Source organism: Salvelinus fontinalis, chromosome 16, assembly GCF_029448725.1.
Source record: "Salvelinus fontinalis isolate EN_2023a chromosome 16, ASM2944872v1, whole genome shotgun sequence".
NCBI classification, from domain to species: domain Eukaryota; kingdom Metazoa; phylum Chordata; class Actinopteri; order Salmoniformes; family Salmonidae; genus Salvelinus; species Salvelinus fontinalis.
Genome location: NC_074680.1, coordinates 2,564,305 through 2,585,549, shown reverse-complemented (window position 1 = coordinate 2,585,549; position 21,245 = coordinate 2,564,305). Strand labels below are relative to the sequence as shown.

At 40.5% G+C, this 21,245-nt stretch overlaps 1 protein-coding gene across 2 annotated transcripts in view; it reads right to left on the bottom strand.

The window, feature by feature from the left end:
- Positions 1 to 21,005, bottom strand: part of LOC129812525 (GTP cyclohydrolase 1) — a 40,270-nt gene extending 19,265 nt beyond the window's left edge. The window contains exons 1-2 of one of the 2 annotated variants that reach the window (XM_055864150.1): positions 20,453 to 21,005; positions 1,341 to 1,450 (exon numbers count right to left, since the gene is read on the bottom strand). In XM_055864150.1, coding sequence (XP_055720125.1) covers positions 1,341 to 1,450; positions 20,453 to 20,819 — 477 coding nt within the window. In that variant the 5' untranslated portion in view covers positions 20,820 to 21,005. The remainder of the gene's footprint in view (positions 1 to 1,340; positions 1,451 to 20,452) is intronic. The other variant, XM_055864149.1, reaches the window with a different exon arrangement.
- Between the last annotated feature and the right edge of the window lie 240 nt (positions 21,006 to 21,245).

Genomic DNA, 21,245 nt, shown 5'->3' with positions numbered 1-21,245 from the left:
ACTCAGCGCCATGGGCGCACGGGCGACCGTCCGAGTGCCAGGGCAACTTGGGGGAAACATCTCCATGTGCACCGCTATCTCTGAAGATGGTGTGGTAGGACGTAGGCCATTACTTGGGTCCTACAACACTGCCCACCTCATTGTGATACTCAACGAAATTGATCAGGCCTGTCAAGGTGAAGGGGATGATCATTTATGGCCAAATGATTAAGACAGGCTTGATGCAAATGAATGTGTGCTGAACATTGTTTTATTTTCATTCATTTGTTTCATTTAATTTCAGACAGTAATTGCAATTATATCCGAAAAAGAAAAAAACATTTTTGCAAGAATGATTTTAGAGGATGTCTTCATTGATCACACATTGTATAGATATTATGGAAAGTATACATTTTCTTGGTAATGTAAGTGTATTGCCTAATGTAAAAACTGTGTCATCTATTGTAATTTACAGTATTGTAGCATATTACTCTCAGCACTTTTTGGGGCCAATTGTGCCTCGCCTAATGGGTCTTCCGGTCGCGGCCGGCTGCGACACAGCCCGGGTTTGAACCCAGGATCTGTAGTGACGCCTCGAGCACTGCAGTGTCTTAGACCGCTACGCCACTCGGTGTGTATTTTATTACTTTACTGGTGTATCATGTAGGCTAACGTAACGTTAAATCAATGAGCCTCCGCAGTCAGTCAGTCCGGGAACGTGATCATTGCACCCAAGATTGAGCCACAACTGGCTAGGCAGTTGGCAGCCTAAATCCTGCCTGATGTTACTGCTGTTCCTAAAACCATTGACATACGTTAGCCTACTGTAACCACACAGAGAGAGTGTGTGTGTGTTAAGGTTGGGAGATTGTGTACAAGCCTACATCATCCGATTGCGCCCCGTAACAATCCTCGATAGTCGATCACAATTAGGGGGTATGTATCTTTCTCATGTCTACCCATGTATTTCCATGGAAATATAACGTTTATTTGGAAAGTAATAAATATATTGATATTTTTAAAAGCATTCATGATTTGCGTAAATGTAATATTAACTATTACTCTTGTTAAAAATATGAAATGTTATTACATTTGGTGAAGAGCACATTGACTTGTTTAGGACTCAAAACTCAAAGTTTGGACTTGAGACTTGACTCGGACTCGCCTGTCTTGACTTGGGACTTGACTTGAGCGCTAAGACTTGAGACTTACTTGTGACTTGTAAAACAATGACTTGGTCCCACCTCTGGAAGAGATTCTCCATAACTGGTGATTGAATTGCACACCTTTGGACTGCTATGGATCTGTGGTGCTGATAGGGGCATAGGGGTGTGTGTGTGTGTGTGTGTGTGTGATATTACCCTGCCAAAGATGGGCACCAGGTGGTGCTCGCACATGGAGAACATGTCGATGTCCTTCACGATAACCATCTCATCGTGGTCCTCGTCGAAGATGGCATCGTTCAGCACATCTGCGGAAGCAAAAGAAAAGGAGAGGGAGACGGATGAGTGCGAGGGCCATCGAGTCGACGCCATAAAGCTCCGAGACCCTTGACGAGACACTCAGACGAGACAGCCCCCCCAACCTTATCCCTCTCCCTCCATCCCATATGACATACAGTGCCGTGATAAAGTATTTGCCACCTTTCTGATTCTCTATTTTTGCATATATTTCTGACACTGAATGTGATCAGATCTTCAACCAAAACCTAATATTAGATGAAGGGTGAACAAATAACACAACATACTGATACTGCTTTAATTTATTTAATAAACAAAGTTACGCAACACCCAATGCCGCCGTGTGAAAAAGTAATTGCCCCCTTACACTCAATAACTGGTGGTGCCATCTTTTGTCGCAAGGGGAAATTTGAATATCTGAACATATATCTCCTTTAGTCTGAGTCCACATTTTTGCTTCCAACTGCTGTGTCTTTGAGAGACGCAGAGTAGGTGAACGGATGATCTCTGCATGTGGGGTTCCCACCGTGAAACATGGAGGAAGTGTGATGGTGCTTTGCTGGTGACACGGTCAGTGATTTATTTAGAATTCAAGGCACACTTAACTCTCTAGGGGGTGTTGGCCCCCTCTCTAGGGGGTGAAATTGCAGAGTGCCAAATTAAAAAAAAAATACTCATTATAAAAATTAATGAAACATACAAGTGTTACACATCGGTTTAAAGATTAACTTCTTGTTAATCCAACCACGGTGTCAGATTTCAAAAAGACTTTACGGCAAAAGCAAACCATGCGGTTATCTGAGAACAGCGCCCAGCAGACAAATTACAAACAGTAACCAGCCAAGTAGACGAGTAACAAAAGTCAGAAATAGCGATAAAATTAATAACTTACCTTAAATGATCTTCATATGGTTACACTCACAAGACTCCCAGTTACCCAATACATTTTAGTTTTGTTCGTTAAAGTCCCTCTTTATATCCAAAAACCTCAGTTTTGTTAGCGCGTTTTGTTCAGTAATCCACTGTCTCAAATAGAGGTCGACCGATTATAATTTATCAACGCCGATACCGATTATTGGAAGACCAAAAAATCTGATACCGATTAAATCGGCTGATTTTTTAAAATGTATTTGTAATAATGATAATTACAACAATACTGAATGAACACTTATTTTAACTTAATATAATACATCAATAAAATCTATTTAGCCTCAAATAAATAATGAAACATGTTCAATTTGGTTTAAATAATGCAAAAACAAAGAAAGTAAAAGTGCAATATGTGCCATGTAAGAAATCTAACATTTAACTTCCTTGCTCAGAACATGAACATATGAAAGCTGGTGGTTCCTTTTAACATGAGTCTTCAATATTCCCAGGTAAGAAGTTTTAGGTTGTAGTTATTATAGGAATTATAGGACTATTTCTCTCTATACAATTTGACTATTGGATGTTCTTATAGGCACTTTAGTATAGCCAGTGTAACAGTATAGCTTATGTCCCTCTCCTCGCTCCTACCTGGGCTCAAACCAGGAACACATCGACAACAGCCACCCTCGAAGCAGCGTTACCCATGCAGAGCAAGGGGAACAACTACTCCAAGTCTCAGAGCGAGTGACGTTTGCAACGCTATTAGCGCGGACCCCGCTAACTAGCTAGCCATTTCATATCGGTTACACCAGCCTAATCTTGGGAGTTGATAGGCTTGAAGTCATAAACAGCGCAATGCATGAAGCATTGCGAAGAGCTGCTGGCAAAACGCACGAAAGTGCTGTTTGAATGAATGCTTACGAGCATGCTGGTGCCTACCATCGCTCAGTCAGGCTGCTCTATCAAATCATAGACTTAATTATAACATAACACACAGAAATACTAGCCTTAGGTCATTAATATGGTCGAATCCGGAAACTATCATCTCGAAAACAAAACATTTATTCTTTCAGTGAAATACGGAACCGTTACGTATTTTATCTAATGGGTGGCATCCATCAGTCTAAATATTCCTGTTACATTGCACAACCTTCAATGTTATGTCATAATTACGTAAAATTCTGGCAAATTAGTTTGCAATGAGCCAGGCGGCCCAAACTGTTGCATATACCCTGACTCTACGTGCAATGAACGCAAGAGAAGTGACACAATTTCACCTGGTTAATATTGCCTGCTAACTTGGATGTCTTTTAGCTAAATATGCAGGTATAAAATTAAAAAATATATACTTCTGTGTATTGATTTTAAGAAAGGCATTGATGTTTATGGTTAGGTACACGTTGGAGCAACGACAGTCCTTTTTCGCGAATGCGCACCGCATCGATTATATGCAACGCAGGACACGCTAGATAAACTAGTAATATCATCAACCATGTGTAATTATAACTAGTGATTATGATTGATTGGTTTTTATAAGACAAGTTTAATGCTAGCTAGCAACTTACCTTGGCTTCTTACTGCATTCGCATAACAGGCAGGCTCCTCGTGAGGCAGGTGGTTAGAGCGTTGGACTAGTTAACCGCAAGGTTGCAAGATTGAATCCCTGAGCTGACAAGGTAAAAATCTGTCGTTCTGCCCCTGAACAAGGCAGTTAACCCACCGCTCCTAGGCCGTCATTGAAAATAAGAATGTGTTCTTAACTGACTTGCCTAGTTAAATAAAGGTGTAAAAAAAATATAAAACAATTAAAATATATAAATATAAAAAAAGAAATTGGCAAAAATCGGCATCCAAAAATACCGATTTCCGATTGTTATGAAAACTTGAAAATCGGCCCTAATTAAATCGGACATTCCGATTAAATCGGTCGACCTCTAGTCTCCAACAACCGGTGAAATTGCAGAGCGTGAAACTCAACAAAACAGAAATTCTCATAATAAACATACATAAAAGATACAAATGTTATACATCAGCTTAAAGATAAACTTTGTTTAATCCAACCGCTGTGTCAGATTTCAAAAAGGCTTTACGGCGAAAGCAAACCTTGTGATTATCTGAGAACTGCGCCCAGCAGACAAATCATTACAAACAGTAACCAGCCAAGTAGATAAGTAACAACAGTCAGAAATAGCGATAAAATGTATCACTTACCTTTGATGATCTTCATATGGTTGCACTCCAAAGACTCCATGTTACACAATAAATGTTTGTTTTGTTCTATAAAGTCCCTCTTTATATTCAAAAACCTCTGTTTTGTTGGTGCGTTTTGTTCAGTAATCCATTGGAACAAAGCGCGGTCACAACAGACAGACGAAAAATCTAAAAAGTACCATAAAAGTTCGTAGAAACATGTCAAACGATGTTTATAATCAATCCTAAGGTTGTTTTTGTCATAAATAATCTATCATATTTCAACCGGACGATAGTTTCGTCAATAGAAAAGGAAAAACAAGAAAGGCACGCTCCCGGTCATGCGCAGGACTCATGTCTGGAAATTTCCACTGTCCTCTCATTGAAAGTGGTGTTTCTGCCTCATGTTTCATAGTAAAAGCCTGAAACAATGCCTAAAGACTGGCCACATGTAGTGGAAGCCATAGGGATCGTAGGCTTTCAAAGGTAAAACAGGCATTTTAAAATAATAGCACTTCCTGGATGGATTTTCCTCAGGTTTTCGCCTGCCATATTAGTTCTGTTATACTCACAGACATTATTTTAACAGTTTTGGAAACTAGAGTGTTTTCTATCCAAATCTACTAAGTATATGCATATCCTAGCTTCTGAACCTGAGTAGCAGGCAGTTTACTTTGGGCACGCTTTTCATCCAAAATTCCGAATGCTGCCCCCTACCCTAGTGAGGTTAACCAGCATGGCTACCACAACATTCTTCAGCGATACGCCATCCCATCTGGTTTGCACTTAGTGGGACTGTCATTTGTTTTTCAACAGAGCTATTTGACCAAGAAGGAGAGTGATGGAGTGCTGCATCAGATGGCCTGGCCTCCACAATCACCCGACCTCAACACAATTGAGATGGTTTGGGATGAGTTGAACTGCAGAGTGAAGGAAAAGCAGCCAACAAGTCCCCAACATATGTGGGAACTCCATCAAGACTGTTGGAAAAGCTTTCCAGGTGAAGCTGGTTGAGAGAATGCCAACAGCGTGCAAAGCTGTCGTCAAGGCAAAGTGTGGCTACTTTGACGTAACTAAAATCCCAAATATATTTTGATTTGTTAAACACTTTTTTGGTTACTACATGATTCCATATGTGTTATTTCATAGTTTTGATGTCTTCTTCACTATTATTCTACAATGTAGAAAATAATAAAACTAAAGAAAAACCCTTGAATGAGTAGGTGTGTCCATACTTTTGACTTGTACTGTATGTTTCATCATTTTTTTTATGTTGAAGGGAAGCAACAGGAAGATTTTTTTTTTTTTATAATGTCTTATTATACCAAATAACTTCTTATGGCTGCGGGGCAGTATTGAGTAGCTTGGATGAAAAGGTGCCAAGAGTAAACTGCCTGCTCCTCAGTCCCAGTTGCTAATATATGCATATTATTAGTATATTTGGATATAAAACACTCTGAAGTTTCTAAAACTGTTTGAATGATGTCTGTGAGTATAACAGAACTCATATGGCAGGCAAAAACCTGAGAAAAAATCCAACCAGGAAGTGGGAAATCTGAGGTTGGTCGATTTTCAACTCAGCCCCTATCGAATAACACAGTGGGATATGGGTCATTTTGCACTTCCTACGGCTTCCACTAAATGTCAACAGTCTTTAGAACCTTGTCTGATGCTTCTACTGTGAAGTGGGGCTGAATGAGAGGGGATTGATTAAGGTCTACCATGACCTGAACATGCGCTGACCATGCGCTCACCATGCTCTGTTCTATCGCATTTCTGAAGACAAAGGAATTCTACGGTTGGAATATTATTGAAGATTTATGTTAAAAACATCCTAAAGATTGATTCAATACATCGTTTGACATGTTTCTGACTGTTACGTAACTTTTTGACATTTCGTCTGCTTTTAGTGAACGCGCTTTGTGACTTTGGATTTTTTTACCAAATGCGCTAACAAAAGTAGCTATTTGGACATAAATGATGGACATTACCGAACAAATCAAACATTTATTGTGGAACTGGGATTCCTGGGAGTGCATTCTGATGAAGATCAGCAAAGGTAAGTGAATATTTATAATGTTATTTCTGACTTCTGTTGACTGCACAATATGGCGGATATATTTTTGTCTTGATTGGGCTCCGAGTGCCGACCTCAGATTATTGCATGGTTAGCTTTTTCCGTAAAGCTTTTTTGAAATCTGACACAGCGGTTGCATTCAGGAGAAGTGGATCTAAAATTCCATGTATAACACTTGATCTTTGATCAACGTTTATTATGATTATTTCTGGAAATTGATGTGGCTCTCTGCAAAATCACCAGAGGTTTTTGGAACTACTGAACATAACACGCCAATGTATACTGAGATTTTTTTATATGAATATGAACTTTACCGAACAAAACATACATATATTGTGTAACATGAAGTCCTATGAGTGTCATCTGATGAAGATCATCAAAGGTTAGTGATTCATTTTATTTCTATTTCTGCTATTTGTGACTCCTGTCTTTGGCTGGAAAAATGGCTGTGTTTTTTTGGCGGTGACCTAACATAATCGTTTGTGGTGCTTTCGCTGTAAAGCCTTTTTGAAATCGGACACTGTGGGGGGATTAACAACAAGATTACCTTTAAAATGGTATAAGATTTTATGTATGTATGTATTTTATGTATGTTTGAGGAATTTTAATTATGAGATTTCTGTTGTTTGAATTTGGCGTCATATCGATCCCGTTAACGGGATTGCAGCCATAAGAAGTTTATAAGGTAACACATTACTTGACACCCAGTGTCATAAGGTGAGATGATAAGGTCATAATGTGTCATAACTTGAAATAACCTGTCATATGGTTATAACACTGTCATGACCCATATATTTACACCTGTTGTGACATATATTGCGGTATTTTATGGCTGGTTATGACACCTACATAAAAGTGTCAAAACCCACATTTATTCAAATGTGTTATTTCACTGCCAAAAAGTTTCATTTTAAAGTTTGCTCATTAAATCCTTTATAGTTTTTGTTAAAATAAATTCTTTACAGTCATGTTCTTTTCATCATGTTTTAAATAGCATGTAGAAAATAAACTTTATGACACTGTCAAGAAGCATGATGACCAACATAATCATATAAGCTAGACAGGCCTATCAGGTACAGGCCCTTAAATCAGCCATCCAACAAAAAGAGGGTTTCTTGTCGTGCTCCTGAACTCTGCCCCTGCGTTCATCCCAGGCATCACATACAGAGCATTGGGGTTGGTGCATGTCTAACATCAATGTGTGCGCAATTAGTGATAATTGAATTTTGTTAATAAAACAAATAAACATATAACATAAAACATACTGTTGACACGTAGGCTATGGTGTAACAAAATGTTTTGCCTTGTGTGGTAGGTTTTGTGGATTTTGACACTTATGTAGGTGTCATAACCAATGTTCCCTAAAAGAAATGTCGGCCCTGAGTAAATTTCAGGTCTGCAAACTTGAACTCTGTGAAAACTACTAGCGCGCATTTACTGTGAACATTGAGGCTGTACCCTCTTTAAATGAAAGTTTTAACAGTGGCCAAGTAGACAACTGTGGCTATTTGATCATAATATAGGCCTACCAGGGTGGCCTAGCATCAAAAACAATGGAGAAATAAACACACTCCATAACATTTTAACATGTTAAAATTTTAACAAAATAAAACTCATTATTATTCCCATACCATTATTACAGAGAATCAGACAAATTATGCTACGCTCTGCCTGTTGGCTACTTCGCTTATTCAAGACGTCTCAAAATACAACACTTGCCCTTTTAAACACACATTTTGTGCACTTGGAGGCAAACACTCCCCCACTGTCTAGAAATGAGTTATAACTGGGCTAATAACTCACTAAGAAAATGAACAAATGTGCACAGGTGGCTACACAGGTGGCTACACAGGTGGCTACACAGGTGGCTACACAGGTGGCTACACAGGTGGCTACACACAGCTCTCACTTTGATCTCAAAACAAGCACATCTACTCATGACTACTGTAGCCTAAACATAGTCCAGTTCAAAGAGAATGGCACAGATCCATAAATGCCCATGGCTATTTGCATATAGGCCTACCGCAGCTCTGATTGGTTGTGGCGCACAGGTCTGTGTAGAGTATGTGCCTGAGTCTAGTTGTGCCCGTCAATGCAATAGAATCCTACTCCAATGCGCTCTGCCTACAAGAAAATCAGTTAGTTTAGCATGCTAAATCTTGCAATCTTGTTTGTTTTGTTTCGGTATATTACATTAAGAGTGGCTAATATTGCGTTTATTTGATCAGAATTTCCACAGTAGAGCAAAAACGTCGATAGTGTTAACTAAAGTGGAAAACTGTAGAAAGTTTAGGGAAGTTAAATTTCGTGCTTCTCTCTTGAGAATGGCGCTGAAGGAGATGGCTGCCGTTTTACGATCCCGTAACCAATTGTGCTACTGTGTATGTTTTTTCGGCGTTATTTGTAACTTATTTTGTACATAATGTTTCTGCGACCGTGTCTTATGACCAAAAAGAGCTTCTAGATATCAGGACAGCGAATACTCACCTCGTACCAGAGGAATACTTTTTCTTCAACGAGTCAGACGGGAAGGATTTACTTCAGATGCCCGCCAAGGTCCTGATCCCTGTCATTCACAGAAGAAAGAGACGGAGGTATCGAGGACAAAGGTCCCGGGTACCTTGTAAGGATACGTCGCCGAGAGGGTAATCTACCTTTACCATCGGTCCTATTAGCCAACGTACAATCGATCGATAATAAAATAGACAAACTACAATCAAGTATATCCTAAAATCGAGACACTAAAAACTGCAATATCTTATGTTTCACAGAGTCCTGGCTGAACGACGACATCAATAACATACAGCTGGAGGGTTTTAACCTGTCTAGGATCAGCGTGGCGCTAGCGGCACACCCCCCCCCCCCCCACTGAAAAACCAGTGCCGCGAAATTCAAAAAAAATATTTTTTTTAAATATTTAACTTTCACACATTAAAGTCCAATTCAGCTAATGAAAGACACAGATCTTGTGAATCCAGTCAACTTGTCCGATTTTTAAAATGTTTTACAGGGAAGACACAATATGTAAAGATGTACATCTATTACCTAAAAACACATTAGCATAATCCACCATCTTTTATTTGTCCACCAACACCAGTAGCCATCACCAATTCGGCTAAACTAAGATATTTATAGCCCCTAACCAAGAAAAAAAACTCATCAGATGACAGTCTGATAACATATTTATGGTATGGGATAGGTTTTGTTAGAAAAAAGTGCATATTTCAGGTAGATGGCATAGGTTACAATTGCACCCACCGTCACAAATGGAATAGAAAAACTACTTAGAGCAACGTGTTTACCTACTTACTAATCATCAAACATTTCGTAAAAATACACAGCATACACGAATCGAAAGACACAGATCCTGTGAATACAGACAATATTTCAGATTTTCTAAGTGTCTTACAGCGAAAACACAATAAATCGTTATATTAGCATAGCACATAGCACATAGCAGCCCAGCATTGATTCTAGCCAAAGTGAGCGATAAAAGTCAACATCGCCAAAAGATATTAATTTTTTCACTAACCTTCTCAGAATTCTTCCGATGACACTCCTGTAACATCATATTACACAATCCATATAGAGTTTGATCGCAAATGTTTATATTTAGCCACCAAAATCATGGTTAGACAATGTGAAATGTAGACAAGCTGGTCAGAAAATGTCCTTGCGCCACTTAGACAGTGATCTACTCTTATACATAAATACTCATAAACGTGACTAAAAAATATAGGGTGGACAGGGATTGATGGACAATTTAATTCTTAATACAATTGCGGAATTACATTTTTTAATTTATCCTTACTTTTCAATACAGTTTGCGCCAAGCGAAGCTACGTCAAAAAACATGGCGTCCTAAGCCACTAAAATGTTTCGACAGAAACACGATTTATCATAATAAAAATGTCCTACCTTGAGCTGTTCTTCCATCAGTATCTTGGGCAAAGGATCCTTTCTTGGGAGAAATCGTCTTTTGGTGGAAAGCTGTCCTCTTGCCATGTGGAAATGCCAACTGCGTTCGGGATGAACTGAAAAGCGTGCCCAACTATTCACATCGTTTCAAAAATAAATGTCCCAAAATCGCACTAAACGGATATAAATTGCTATAAAACGCTTTAAATTAACTACCTTATGATGTTTTTAACTCCCATAACGAGTAGAAACATGACCCGAGTAATATTACCCCCTTCACTAATGCTTGGAACAGGAGAGGGCCGGTGTCCTCTAGGCGCATGACGCAGCTCCAAAAGAATGACTAGCCTCAGGGTTTTTTCATTTGTAGGGCCTGTGAACGAGCAATCGACCCCATTGGAATCGTCATCACGTAAAGGCATCCAGGGGAAGACGTAAGAAGTGTCCGTACAGTCATAGCAATAAGAGTGCCCTTTTAACTGACTTCAGAACAGTGGCCAACATTTCTGAAATCTGAATCCATGTCAGGGAAATTGCTGTAGAATGGGCTCTGTTCCACTTAGAGACAAAATTTCAACTCCTATAGAAACTATAGACTGTTTTCTATCCAATAATAATAATAATATGCATATTGTACGATCAAGGATTTTGTGGGAAGCCGTTTCAAAAATTACCCAATTAGCATAAATAGTCTAAACAGCGCCCCCATCCCCAACAGGTTTTAAGCTTTTTCGGCAGGATAGAACAGCGGCCTCTGGTAAGACAAGGGGTGGCGGTCTATGTATATTTGTAAACCACTGCTGGTATACAAAATCTAAGGAAGTCTCAAGGTTTTGCTGGCCTGAGGTAGAGTATCTCATGATAAGCTGTAGACCACACTATTTACCAAGAGAGTTTATCTGTATTTTGAGCCATAAAGGGCCATAAACGGCAAACACTCATCCAGATGCGGCGCTCCTATTGGCCGGAGACTTTAATGCAGGGAAACTCAAATGGGTTTTACCTCATTTATACCAGCATGTTAAATGTGCAACCAGAGGGGTAAAAAAAAAAAACAAAAAAAAAAACTCTAGACCACCTTTACTCAACACACAGAGACACGTACAAAGCTCTCACCGCCCTCCATTTGGTAAATCTGACCATAATTCTATCCTCCTGATTCTTGCTTACAAGCAAAAACAAACGCAGGAAGCACCAGTGACTCGGTCAATAAGAAAGTGGTCAGATGAAGCGGATGCTAAGCTACAGGACTGTTTTTCTAGCACAGACTGGGATAAGTTCCGGAATTCTTCCAATGGCATTGAGGAGTACACCACATCAGTCACTGGCTTCATCAATAAGTGCATCGATGACGTCGTCCCCACAGTGACCGTACGCACATACCCCAACCAGAAGCCATGGATTACAGGCAACATCCGCACTGAGCTAGAGGGCAGAGCTGCCGCTTTCAAGGAGCGGAACTCTAACCCGGAAGCTTATAAGAAATCCGCTATGCCCTCCGACGAACCATCAAACAGGCAAAGCGTCAGTACAGGACTAAGTTTGAATCGTACTACACCGGCTCCGACGCTCGTCGGATGTGGCAGGGCTTGCAAACTATTACAGACAACAAAGGGAAGCACAGCCATGAGCTGCCCAGCGACACAAGCGTACCAGACGAGCTAAACAACTTCTATGCTGCCTTCGAGGCATGTAACACTGAAGCATGCATGAAGCATCAGCTGTTCCGGACGACTGTGTGATCACGGTCTCTGTAGCCGATGTGAGTAAGACTTTTAACCAGTCATAAAATAACTACTGTGGTAGGTTTTTACACTCTTATGTAGGTGTCATAACCAGCCATAAAATAACACAATATACAGTATATCACAACAGGTCTAAATATAGGTGCCATGACGGTCTTATGACCATATTATAACAAGTTATGTCAGCTGTTATGACATATGACATGGTTATGGGTGTCAAGTAAAGCGTTAACCAAAATAATACAAAACAACCCAAAGCGCAGCGTGGAAAGTGTTCATGATCTTTATTTGTCAAGAATCACTCCAAAAAAAAAATAACGAATACAAAAACGAAAGCGAACAGTTCCGTCAGGCACAGATACTAAACGGAAAACACCCCACAAAACCCAAACGGAAAATGACAACTTATATATGATCCCCAATCAGAGACAACGATAGACAGCTGCCTCTGATTGGGAACCACACTAGGCAAAAACAACAAAGAAATAGACAACATAGAATGCCCACCCCAAATCACACCCTGACCTAACCAAATAGAGAAATAAAACGGCTAAGGTCAGGGCGTGACAGTACCCTGACCGCAAAGGTGCGGACACCCGGCCGCAAACCTGAACCTATAGGGGAGGGTCCGGGTGGGCATCTACCCTCGGTGGCGGCTCCGGTTCGGGACGTAGCCCCCGCTCCCTACGCGGCTCTCTAAGGTCAGGGCGTGACAAGCTCAAACGCATAAACACCTTGACAGCTTTACAAAATGAAATATTAAAGCCAAACAATACAGGCTTTCAATCACACCAAAGACCAAAACTATATTGACAAATTATACATACTGTAGCCTAACTATCAAACGTGGACGAGCATCCACACTGGAGGATAGTTTGTTTTACAGTAGGCCTACATCTGTCAATCAACTGAGGGCCCAAATCAGCTCATCAACTCAGCCATGGGAACACAGATGCCTATTATTGGTTTTCACACCGTCCATTATGTGACATTGGATAGGCTAGCGGGTAGACTACAGAATGTAGCCAATTGGAATATAATCAAATAACAAGGGGCCTATTGCAACGATCGACGGCACTATATTATCACCAGCTGATGTCTCATTAAACCATCAATACATGCTAAAATCTAAATCAATCATGTTTGTACATTTGAATGTTGCAGAAATAGGACCTATAGTGGGCCTAGCATTTGAGCGAGCGAGAGACACACTTCCATGCAGAACAGGGCTCTACGGTGTGACCATTTTACTCGCATATGTTCCTAAATATTTTGCTGTGCAACCTGGAATTTTAGTTCAGGAGCACCAGTGTGCCAAGAAAAATTAAGAAATGAATATCGCAAATATTTTTTATTGTGCTCCTTAATTAATATCTTTGTGTGCATCTCTATTTTTCACGTGCTCCTTGTAAAAAAAGGTCAGCGTATAGCCTTGAAGAACTCATGGGAATTGGCCCATATAGATAGGGCTAAATTGAAAAGATTCTTACAGAAGACATATGAAAAGCAAGTGCATAACCACGGTAGCATTTGAAAGGGAACAGTTTGGAGATTATGGGGAAATGATTAGACCAAAGGTGAGTACACAACAGTTCACCTGACAAGACTGAATCCAAACATTACACTTGTTGATTTTATGTGCATTTTACATTTCATGTACTTTTTGAAGCATTTGTTGATAAAAAAAATCTGAAAATACTCTGGATATTTTCAGTACTACGATAAGACTATTCCTGGAAAATGTGGGGTAGGTGCAACATAAGACTAAAACAAGGACAAGGGTTTGAGTGAGAGGACTAACGGGTGTCGCCAAGTGGCCACACACCTCTCCAAAGTGTGCACAGTTCCTAATCAATTTCAAAGCACTTTTATGACTCAAAGAAGTCTTCAACTATAAAAAGGTACTTTAAAAAAACTCTCCTAGCTCTGCCGTTGAGGAACTAGAGCAACTACACGTGTAGTTGTTTCACTTGGAACACAACCCGGCCGTCACACAATTGCGCAATCCAAAACAGTCTATTATAAATCGCAATCTGGGTCAGGTGGGAATGATTTGAAAGCTTGTTCTACTGCCAACATGACTGGCTAAGTTAGAAAATATGATCTTACAGTGTTAGGCTTTCACAAGGCAAAAACCCCAATTGTACCCATGTTGGGGAATAAGAGATTTGAAAGTCTAGGTTTGAAATATGTCACTGTTCCAAAATAAACATTTTTTTTACCTAATGGTGGCACTCTACTTTGTTTTATTTATTTAACCAAGTAAGGAGTCTGAGAACACGTTCTCATTTACAGCAATGGCCTAGGGAATAGTTACAGGGGAGAGGAGGGGGGATGAATTGAGCCAATTGGAAGCTGGGGATGATTAGGTGGCCATGATGGTATGAGGGCCAGATTGGGAATTTAGCAAGGACACCGGGGTTAACACCCCTACAAGTGCCATGGGATCTTTAGTGACCACAGAGAGTTAGGACATCCGTTTAACATCCCATCCGAAAGACTGCACCTTACACAGGGCAATGTCCTGGTGCATTAGGATTTAAAAAAAAATTGGACCAGTGATAAGAGTGCCTCCTATTAGCCCTCCAACACCACTTCCAACTGCATCTGATCTCCCATCCAGGGAGAATGTCTGGCCATCCATCCGTGAGCTGAAGCTGAAGCCAGCTGGGTCATGCAGCAAGACAATGACCAAAACACACACAAAAGTCTACATTAGAATGGCTGAAAAGCAACAAATTCAAGGTTCTGGAATGGCCAAGTCAAAGTCTAGACCTAAATCCAATTGAGATGTTGGACCTCCTGAAACGAGTGGTTCATGCTCAAAAACCCACGAATGTCGCTGAGTGAAAGCAGTGCTGCATGGAAGAGTGGGCCAAAATTCCTCAACAGCGATGTGAGAGACTGATCAACAACTACAGGAAGCATTTGGTTGCAGTCATTGCAGTTAAATATGTCACAACCAGTTATTGAGTGTAAGGGGACAATGGCTTTTTCACACAGTGGCATTGGGTGTTACATAATTGAAATAAATTAAATAAGTCTCAACATTGTCTCATTTGTTCACACGGGTTCCAATTATCTAATATTAGGTTTTGGTTGAAGATCTGATAACATTCAGTGTCAGAAATATGCAAAAATAGAGAAAATCGGAAAGGGGGCAAATACTTTTTCAAGGCAATGTATGCCTGTTGTTTCTCTGGCAAACACTGTAATTACCTCTCGACCCCATATACCACTCTCTGTTTTGTTTTCCCTCGTAGCGGAGCTCATATAATTGTTCAAATAAATCTAACGGTTATAGCGGTTTGTGCGGACCTCCTTTCTCCCTGACTGAGATTTTAATTTCCTGGCCGCCTATCTACGGAGGTTGGGGTGGGAGGAACGTTTCTGTGGTAAGCCAATTGTCTGACTTGTTGCTTCAGGGCCCTGCGGTGTTGATGCAGTGTCGTCGTCTCGTTGCCTGAATGAGCAGCAGCTGCCAGGTTTGGGTGCCGTGATGAGATCATGGCTAACAACAAAATAAAACGGTAACAGGTTCTCCATACATCGTAGGGTGTGATAAGTCAGTCATCACCATCTAACCAAGTTTCGATGATGGACTATGCATGTTTAGACCAATGCCTTCAGAAAGTATTGATACCCTTTGACTTATTTCACATTGTTGTTTTACAGCCTGAATTCAAAATGGTTTAAATATTTTTTTTCTCACCCATCTACACACAATACCCCATAATGACAAAGTGAGAAGAAAAAAATGTTACATTTTTGGAAATTTATTGAACATGAAATACAGAAATATCTAATTTCTCGTAATTTTGACGAGGGTAATTATTCATACTCTCGTCAATACTGTGTATAAGCACCTTTTGCAGCAATGACAGCTGTGAGTCTTTCTCTGTAAGTCTCAAAGAGCTTTCTACACCTGGATTGTGCAAATGTTCTCTGTCAAATGTGTTGTTGATTATTGCTAGACAACCATTTTCAGGTCTTGCCATAGATTTTCAAGTAGATTTAAGTCAAAATTCTAACTCGGCCACTCGTTCACTGTCTTCTTCGTAAGCAACTCCAATGTAGATTTGGCCTTGTGTTTTCGGTCATAGTCCTGCTGAAAGGTGAATTCATCTCCCAGTGTCTGGTGGAAAGCAGACTAAACCAGGTTTTCCTCTAGGATTTTGCCTGTGCTTAGCTCCATTACATTGATTTTGTACCCTGAAAAACTCTCCAGTCCTTAACGATTATAAGCATACCCATAACATAATGCAGACACCACTATTCTGATGCACAATCACAAACAGGAAAAGAACAGGAAACCAAATCAGCATCTCCCCAAGTCATCTCAGACAAACACACACAATCACAAACGTGCACGCAGGCACATATGCACAATCACAAACAATCTCATACACACACAATGAGTCTCTATGGTTACACCGCAAAGGGGTTGAGAGGGCTGGTGGCCATGTTGGCTCATACTCAGCTTTCTCACGCTTTCCCTTTCCCTCTCATCCTCTTCTCTCCTCTCCCTACCCACTTCACGGTCTCTCTCTTTCCCAGTCGTTGCTCTCTCCTCTCGATCCCTTTCTCTCCCTCTCAACCCCCTGAAGGAGTGCTGTCCTCCCCCTGCCCCTTCACGTCAACACCTAATGACGACATTAAAGCCTGAGGCCAGTCTTCCCAAGTGACTGAGATAATGACAGTATTACACATCCTCCCACTCCTCCATCAATCTCAATGAACGGCTCCTAGTGTGGGCTTTTCGTTCTTTATAAAAGAGGAGACCACGTGAAAGGATACCTCCTAATTACGTGAAAGGAGAGATCATGCATATTGCTTACAGGCCTCTGTTCAAATGCAGTTCTGAAGGATCTGTGTTATGAATAATGACTAAATTATTTATACATTTAACGTAGAACTATAACTAACAGAATTCTACCCTGTCTCTGTATAATGATAAATAATGTTTGTCCATAAGAAATAGGGACTGTTAGCAGGAAAGGAACTGTGGCAGACAACTTGTGACCACTGTGGGACTGATAACAGGGAAGGAAGTCTCCCCACCCAGGGAGGGGAGAAACCTTGGGCTTGTAGTAGATTGTATAACAGGTGGCAGGCAATGTATGAGAAGGAGAAGACTTGTGAACTATATTGTCATTGTCTTAGAGGAGGAGGGACAGTTATGACAAAATGAGAGGTATATAAACCAATGTACATGTAAGGATGGGCAGAGCTCTCGTAAATAAACGTTGCTGACTATTGTAGACTGGCCTCCGTCTGATTCATTTCAACCAGTTTCTTACAAGTTCTGGGTTTCAGGCTGAGTAATTCATTGAATTGGGTTCATGAACATGGAGAACATAATTCTCGTGACAATCTGTCATTCAGATTTTTCTTGGAAGGTCATGTGTGTTGATAGCATCATACATAAACATGAATGGTAACACTTCCTACGAATAATTCCTAAACAATGCTTTATAAGCGCATAGCATCATACATAAACATTAACACATGAATACCATCTTTATAATGCATTATAAGCACATAGGATCATATACAAATATGAACAGTACCACTTCCTATGAATACCCACTTCACAATGTATTATAAGCACATTTATAACACCTTATGAGCTATTCTTCATGCATGACATAGGTGCTAATAACTGCCTAATAGCATATAAATAAACAATGAATTAGCAACTAGATTCATAGGGCATTATGACCAGGTCTTATAAACCAAACTGTATAATGCACTATATGAATATAATAAGGACAGAGAGCATCATAGGGGTTGATTTTCATTCCTTTACACACCCTGTTGGACACAATCTGTCTTGCACAGCAAACATCAGTGAATGTTTTTATTAGAACATGGAAATGACAAAGTCTTGGTCAGCAAAAAGGGATTTGAAATGGAAATTCTGTGGCTAAGTGAGAATTTTTACAAATAGTGTGTGTGTGTCCACTGTTGGAGTAAGAAGATCCAGTCCTGCATCCTTCAAACTCACTTCCTGTATTCCCTGGGCACTCAATGAGTCACTCATATGAGCACACACAAAAGACACATGAAAACTAGGGCCGGGACAATACCAGTATCGCGAAAAAAATTAAATGACAAATAAGCAGACCAAATTCTTCGCTCCTTTAAAAACCTGCTGTATGTAAAATAGTGAGTAAAAAATAAATAAACGTGACTCTGGATGACAACATAATGAGGTTTGTTTCCCATTACACTGTTTTGTTTCCTTACCACGATACTAACTCTTATCGCTATACTGGTATAGTCCCGGCCCTATTGAAGACACACATGAAGAAACATATGCACGCACACACACACACGGCATGTGCTAGTCCTGCATTGCACGTTTAAACAAAGGGGTTGTGCAAAATAAGAACCAATCCAAAAAGGGGGAGAAGACCACCACTGATGCCTGTGCTGAACACACACATTATATCATCGTGACTCTTCACTTTTTGCAGGGTTTACAGTTTGGTTCGTCCCCTCATGTTCCCAAACCACACATACCTCAAACAGGGGGGGGGGGGGGAGCATTGAGTACATACATATAAACCAGGCAGGTTCCAAGCATTCTCAAGCTATTCCAGATGCATGTTTTTACGCTCCGGAGAGCCAGAGAGCGCTACTAACACATTCCTCGCGTGCGTCTCTCTCTCTCTCAAAATGTAATACACAGAGCCTCAAAGTGCTCCACACGAAACCAACTCCAGATGAGAGGGGGAGGAGGAAGAGGAAGAGGATAGGGGTAATAATATTGTGAGGGGCAGCTCCCCAGCTCCACCACTAAAACAGCCCCAACCGTGGAAAAGAGAACCAATATGGTCAGGTCAGGATGACCAGGGGATTTGTCGAGCCTGGATGTGCACATGGTTTATTTTGTAAGGATGGAGGGATGGGGGTATTGTGTAGAAAGGGGGATTTCACAGATGGATGGGAGGGAAAGTACATCAATTGAGAATCTGAGATACAACACCATATTTCTTGTAGGGCTAGGTTACTTGTCTATAAATGTGTGATGAACATAATATATTGTGCATCCTTCCTTCTTGATGTCGTCTTATCTACTTGACTGCCTAAATCACATTGGTCAATGTAATATTTCTTATTTGAGTGAATTTGGTCTCTCCAGCGCCAATAATTACTATTTTACTCCGTGTCTCACAAAGACATGGCGGTTGGAACCAAAAATCTCAAATTTGGACTCAGACCTAGGGACAGATTTCCACCGGTCTAATGTCCATTGCTCGTGTTTCTTGGTCCGAGCAAGTGACTTCTTATTATTAGTGTCTTTAAGTAGTGGTTTCTTTGCAGCAATTTGACCATGAAGGCCTGATTCACGCAGTCTCCTCTGAACAGTTGATGTTGACATGTGTTGGTAACTAATTAACTTATCCTCTGCAGCAGAGGTAACTCTGGGTCTTCCTTTCCTGTGGCAGTCCTCATGAGAGACAGTTTCATCATAGCGCTTGATTGAACATTCTTCAAGTGCAGTCGCAAAAACAAAGTTCTTGACATTTTCCGGATTGACTGACCTTCATGTCTTAAAGTAATGATGGACTGTCATTTCTCTTTGCTTATTTAAGCTGTTCTTGCCATAATATGGACTTGTTTTTTACCAAATAGGGCTATCTTCTGTATAATACCCCTCCCTCCCCAACTGATTGGCTCAAACGCGTTAAGGAAAGAAATTCCACAAATTAACTTTTAACATGGCACATCTGTTAATTGAAATGCATTCCAGGTGACTACCTCATGAAGCTGGTTGAGAGAAGCGGTCATCAAGGCAAAGGGTGGCTACTTTGAAGAATCTCAAATATAAAATATATTTTGATTTGTTAAAAACCTTTTTGGTTATGACATGATTCCATATGTGTTATTTCATCGTTTTGATGTCTTCACTATTATTTTACAATGTAGAAAATAGTACAAATACAGAAAAACACTGGAATGAGTAGGTGTGTCCAAACTTTTGACTGGTACTGTATATAGATGGGTAATGGTCAGATAAGCACCATAAATGTCATATTTGCATATTGCATAGGTCTTAGATGAGAGTTAGGTAACCAAGTCAAGGACATCTAAATATCACATGTAAAACTCAGGTAAATTAAAAGGTAAGTTGTCACTTTTTTGACCACATAGGAGATTGTTGACAATATTTGAGTTTTGACAAAGGGCATTCCGAACTGACTCACCTATTATTTTCTCCTGGTATCCCTTGGTGAAGAACTGCATCGCAGTTGCGGCTCTCCACGGAGTTTTGAGAAGTCCTTGTCTTTGCGGGTCTTCCCCGAGTCCCCGGATAATAGTGGTGTAGGCAGCTGCCAGACTAGGCAAGCTCATCTCGTTGTCTTCTATACTTCGGGTGCGCTCATGCTTCCAGTTTTCCACGACTGACGACCCTGTGTGCGAACTCGACTCACCGGCGGTCCCCGTCCCTTGACATCCCACATTCCGGGTGTCTTTTTTTACCAAGCTGTCAAAGTGTCCGTTAAGAGAACTTTCGTTTGTAGTCGGTCTACTGTCAGCTTGGTTGTCGTGACTCTGTTTTGAGCGCTCCATAGTTCAGATTTGACGAGAGGTCCCTTCGCGTTCACCTTTTCTCCGACTTGGAAGATGCGCTTTCCAGTGTTCTCGCTTCGCAAACTCAGCTTTGTTTAGGGCGCACCTACCGAGTACACTGTCGGCAGCTGAACGTGTCAAATTATTTGAAACAAGCACGCTTTGGTAGTACCAACTGACGTTATAAATATATAATCCCTGTGCATTTCTATTGGTCGAGCATTTTGAATACGTCACGTTCTGTCAGGGGTAAACAGATGGATAACATGCACTGCTCGAATTCTGTATGGATCCGATTAATCCCATATTCCCATGCCACTGGTAGCCATGATATTCACTATTAAGCAAAATAAAATATAAGCCATCTTGTATTCATATAATAAACAACATTGTCAAAAGTAGACTTAACATCCCACGATTCACACG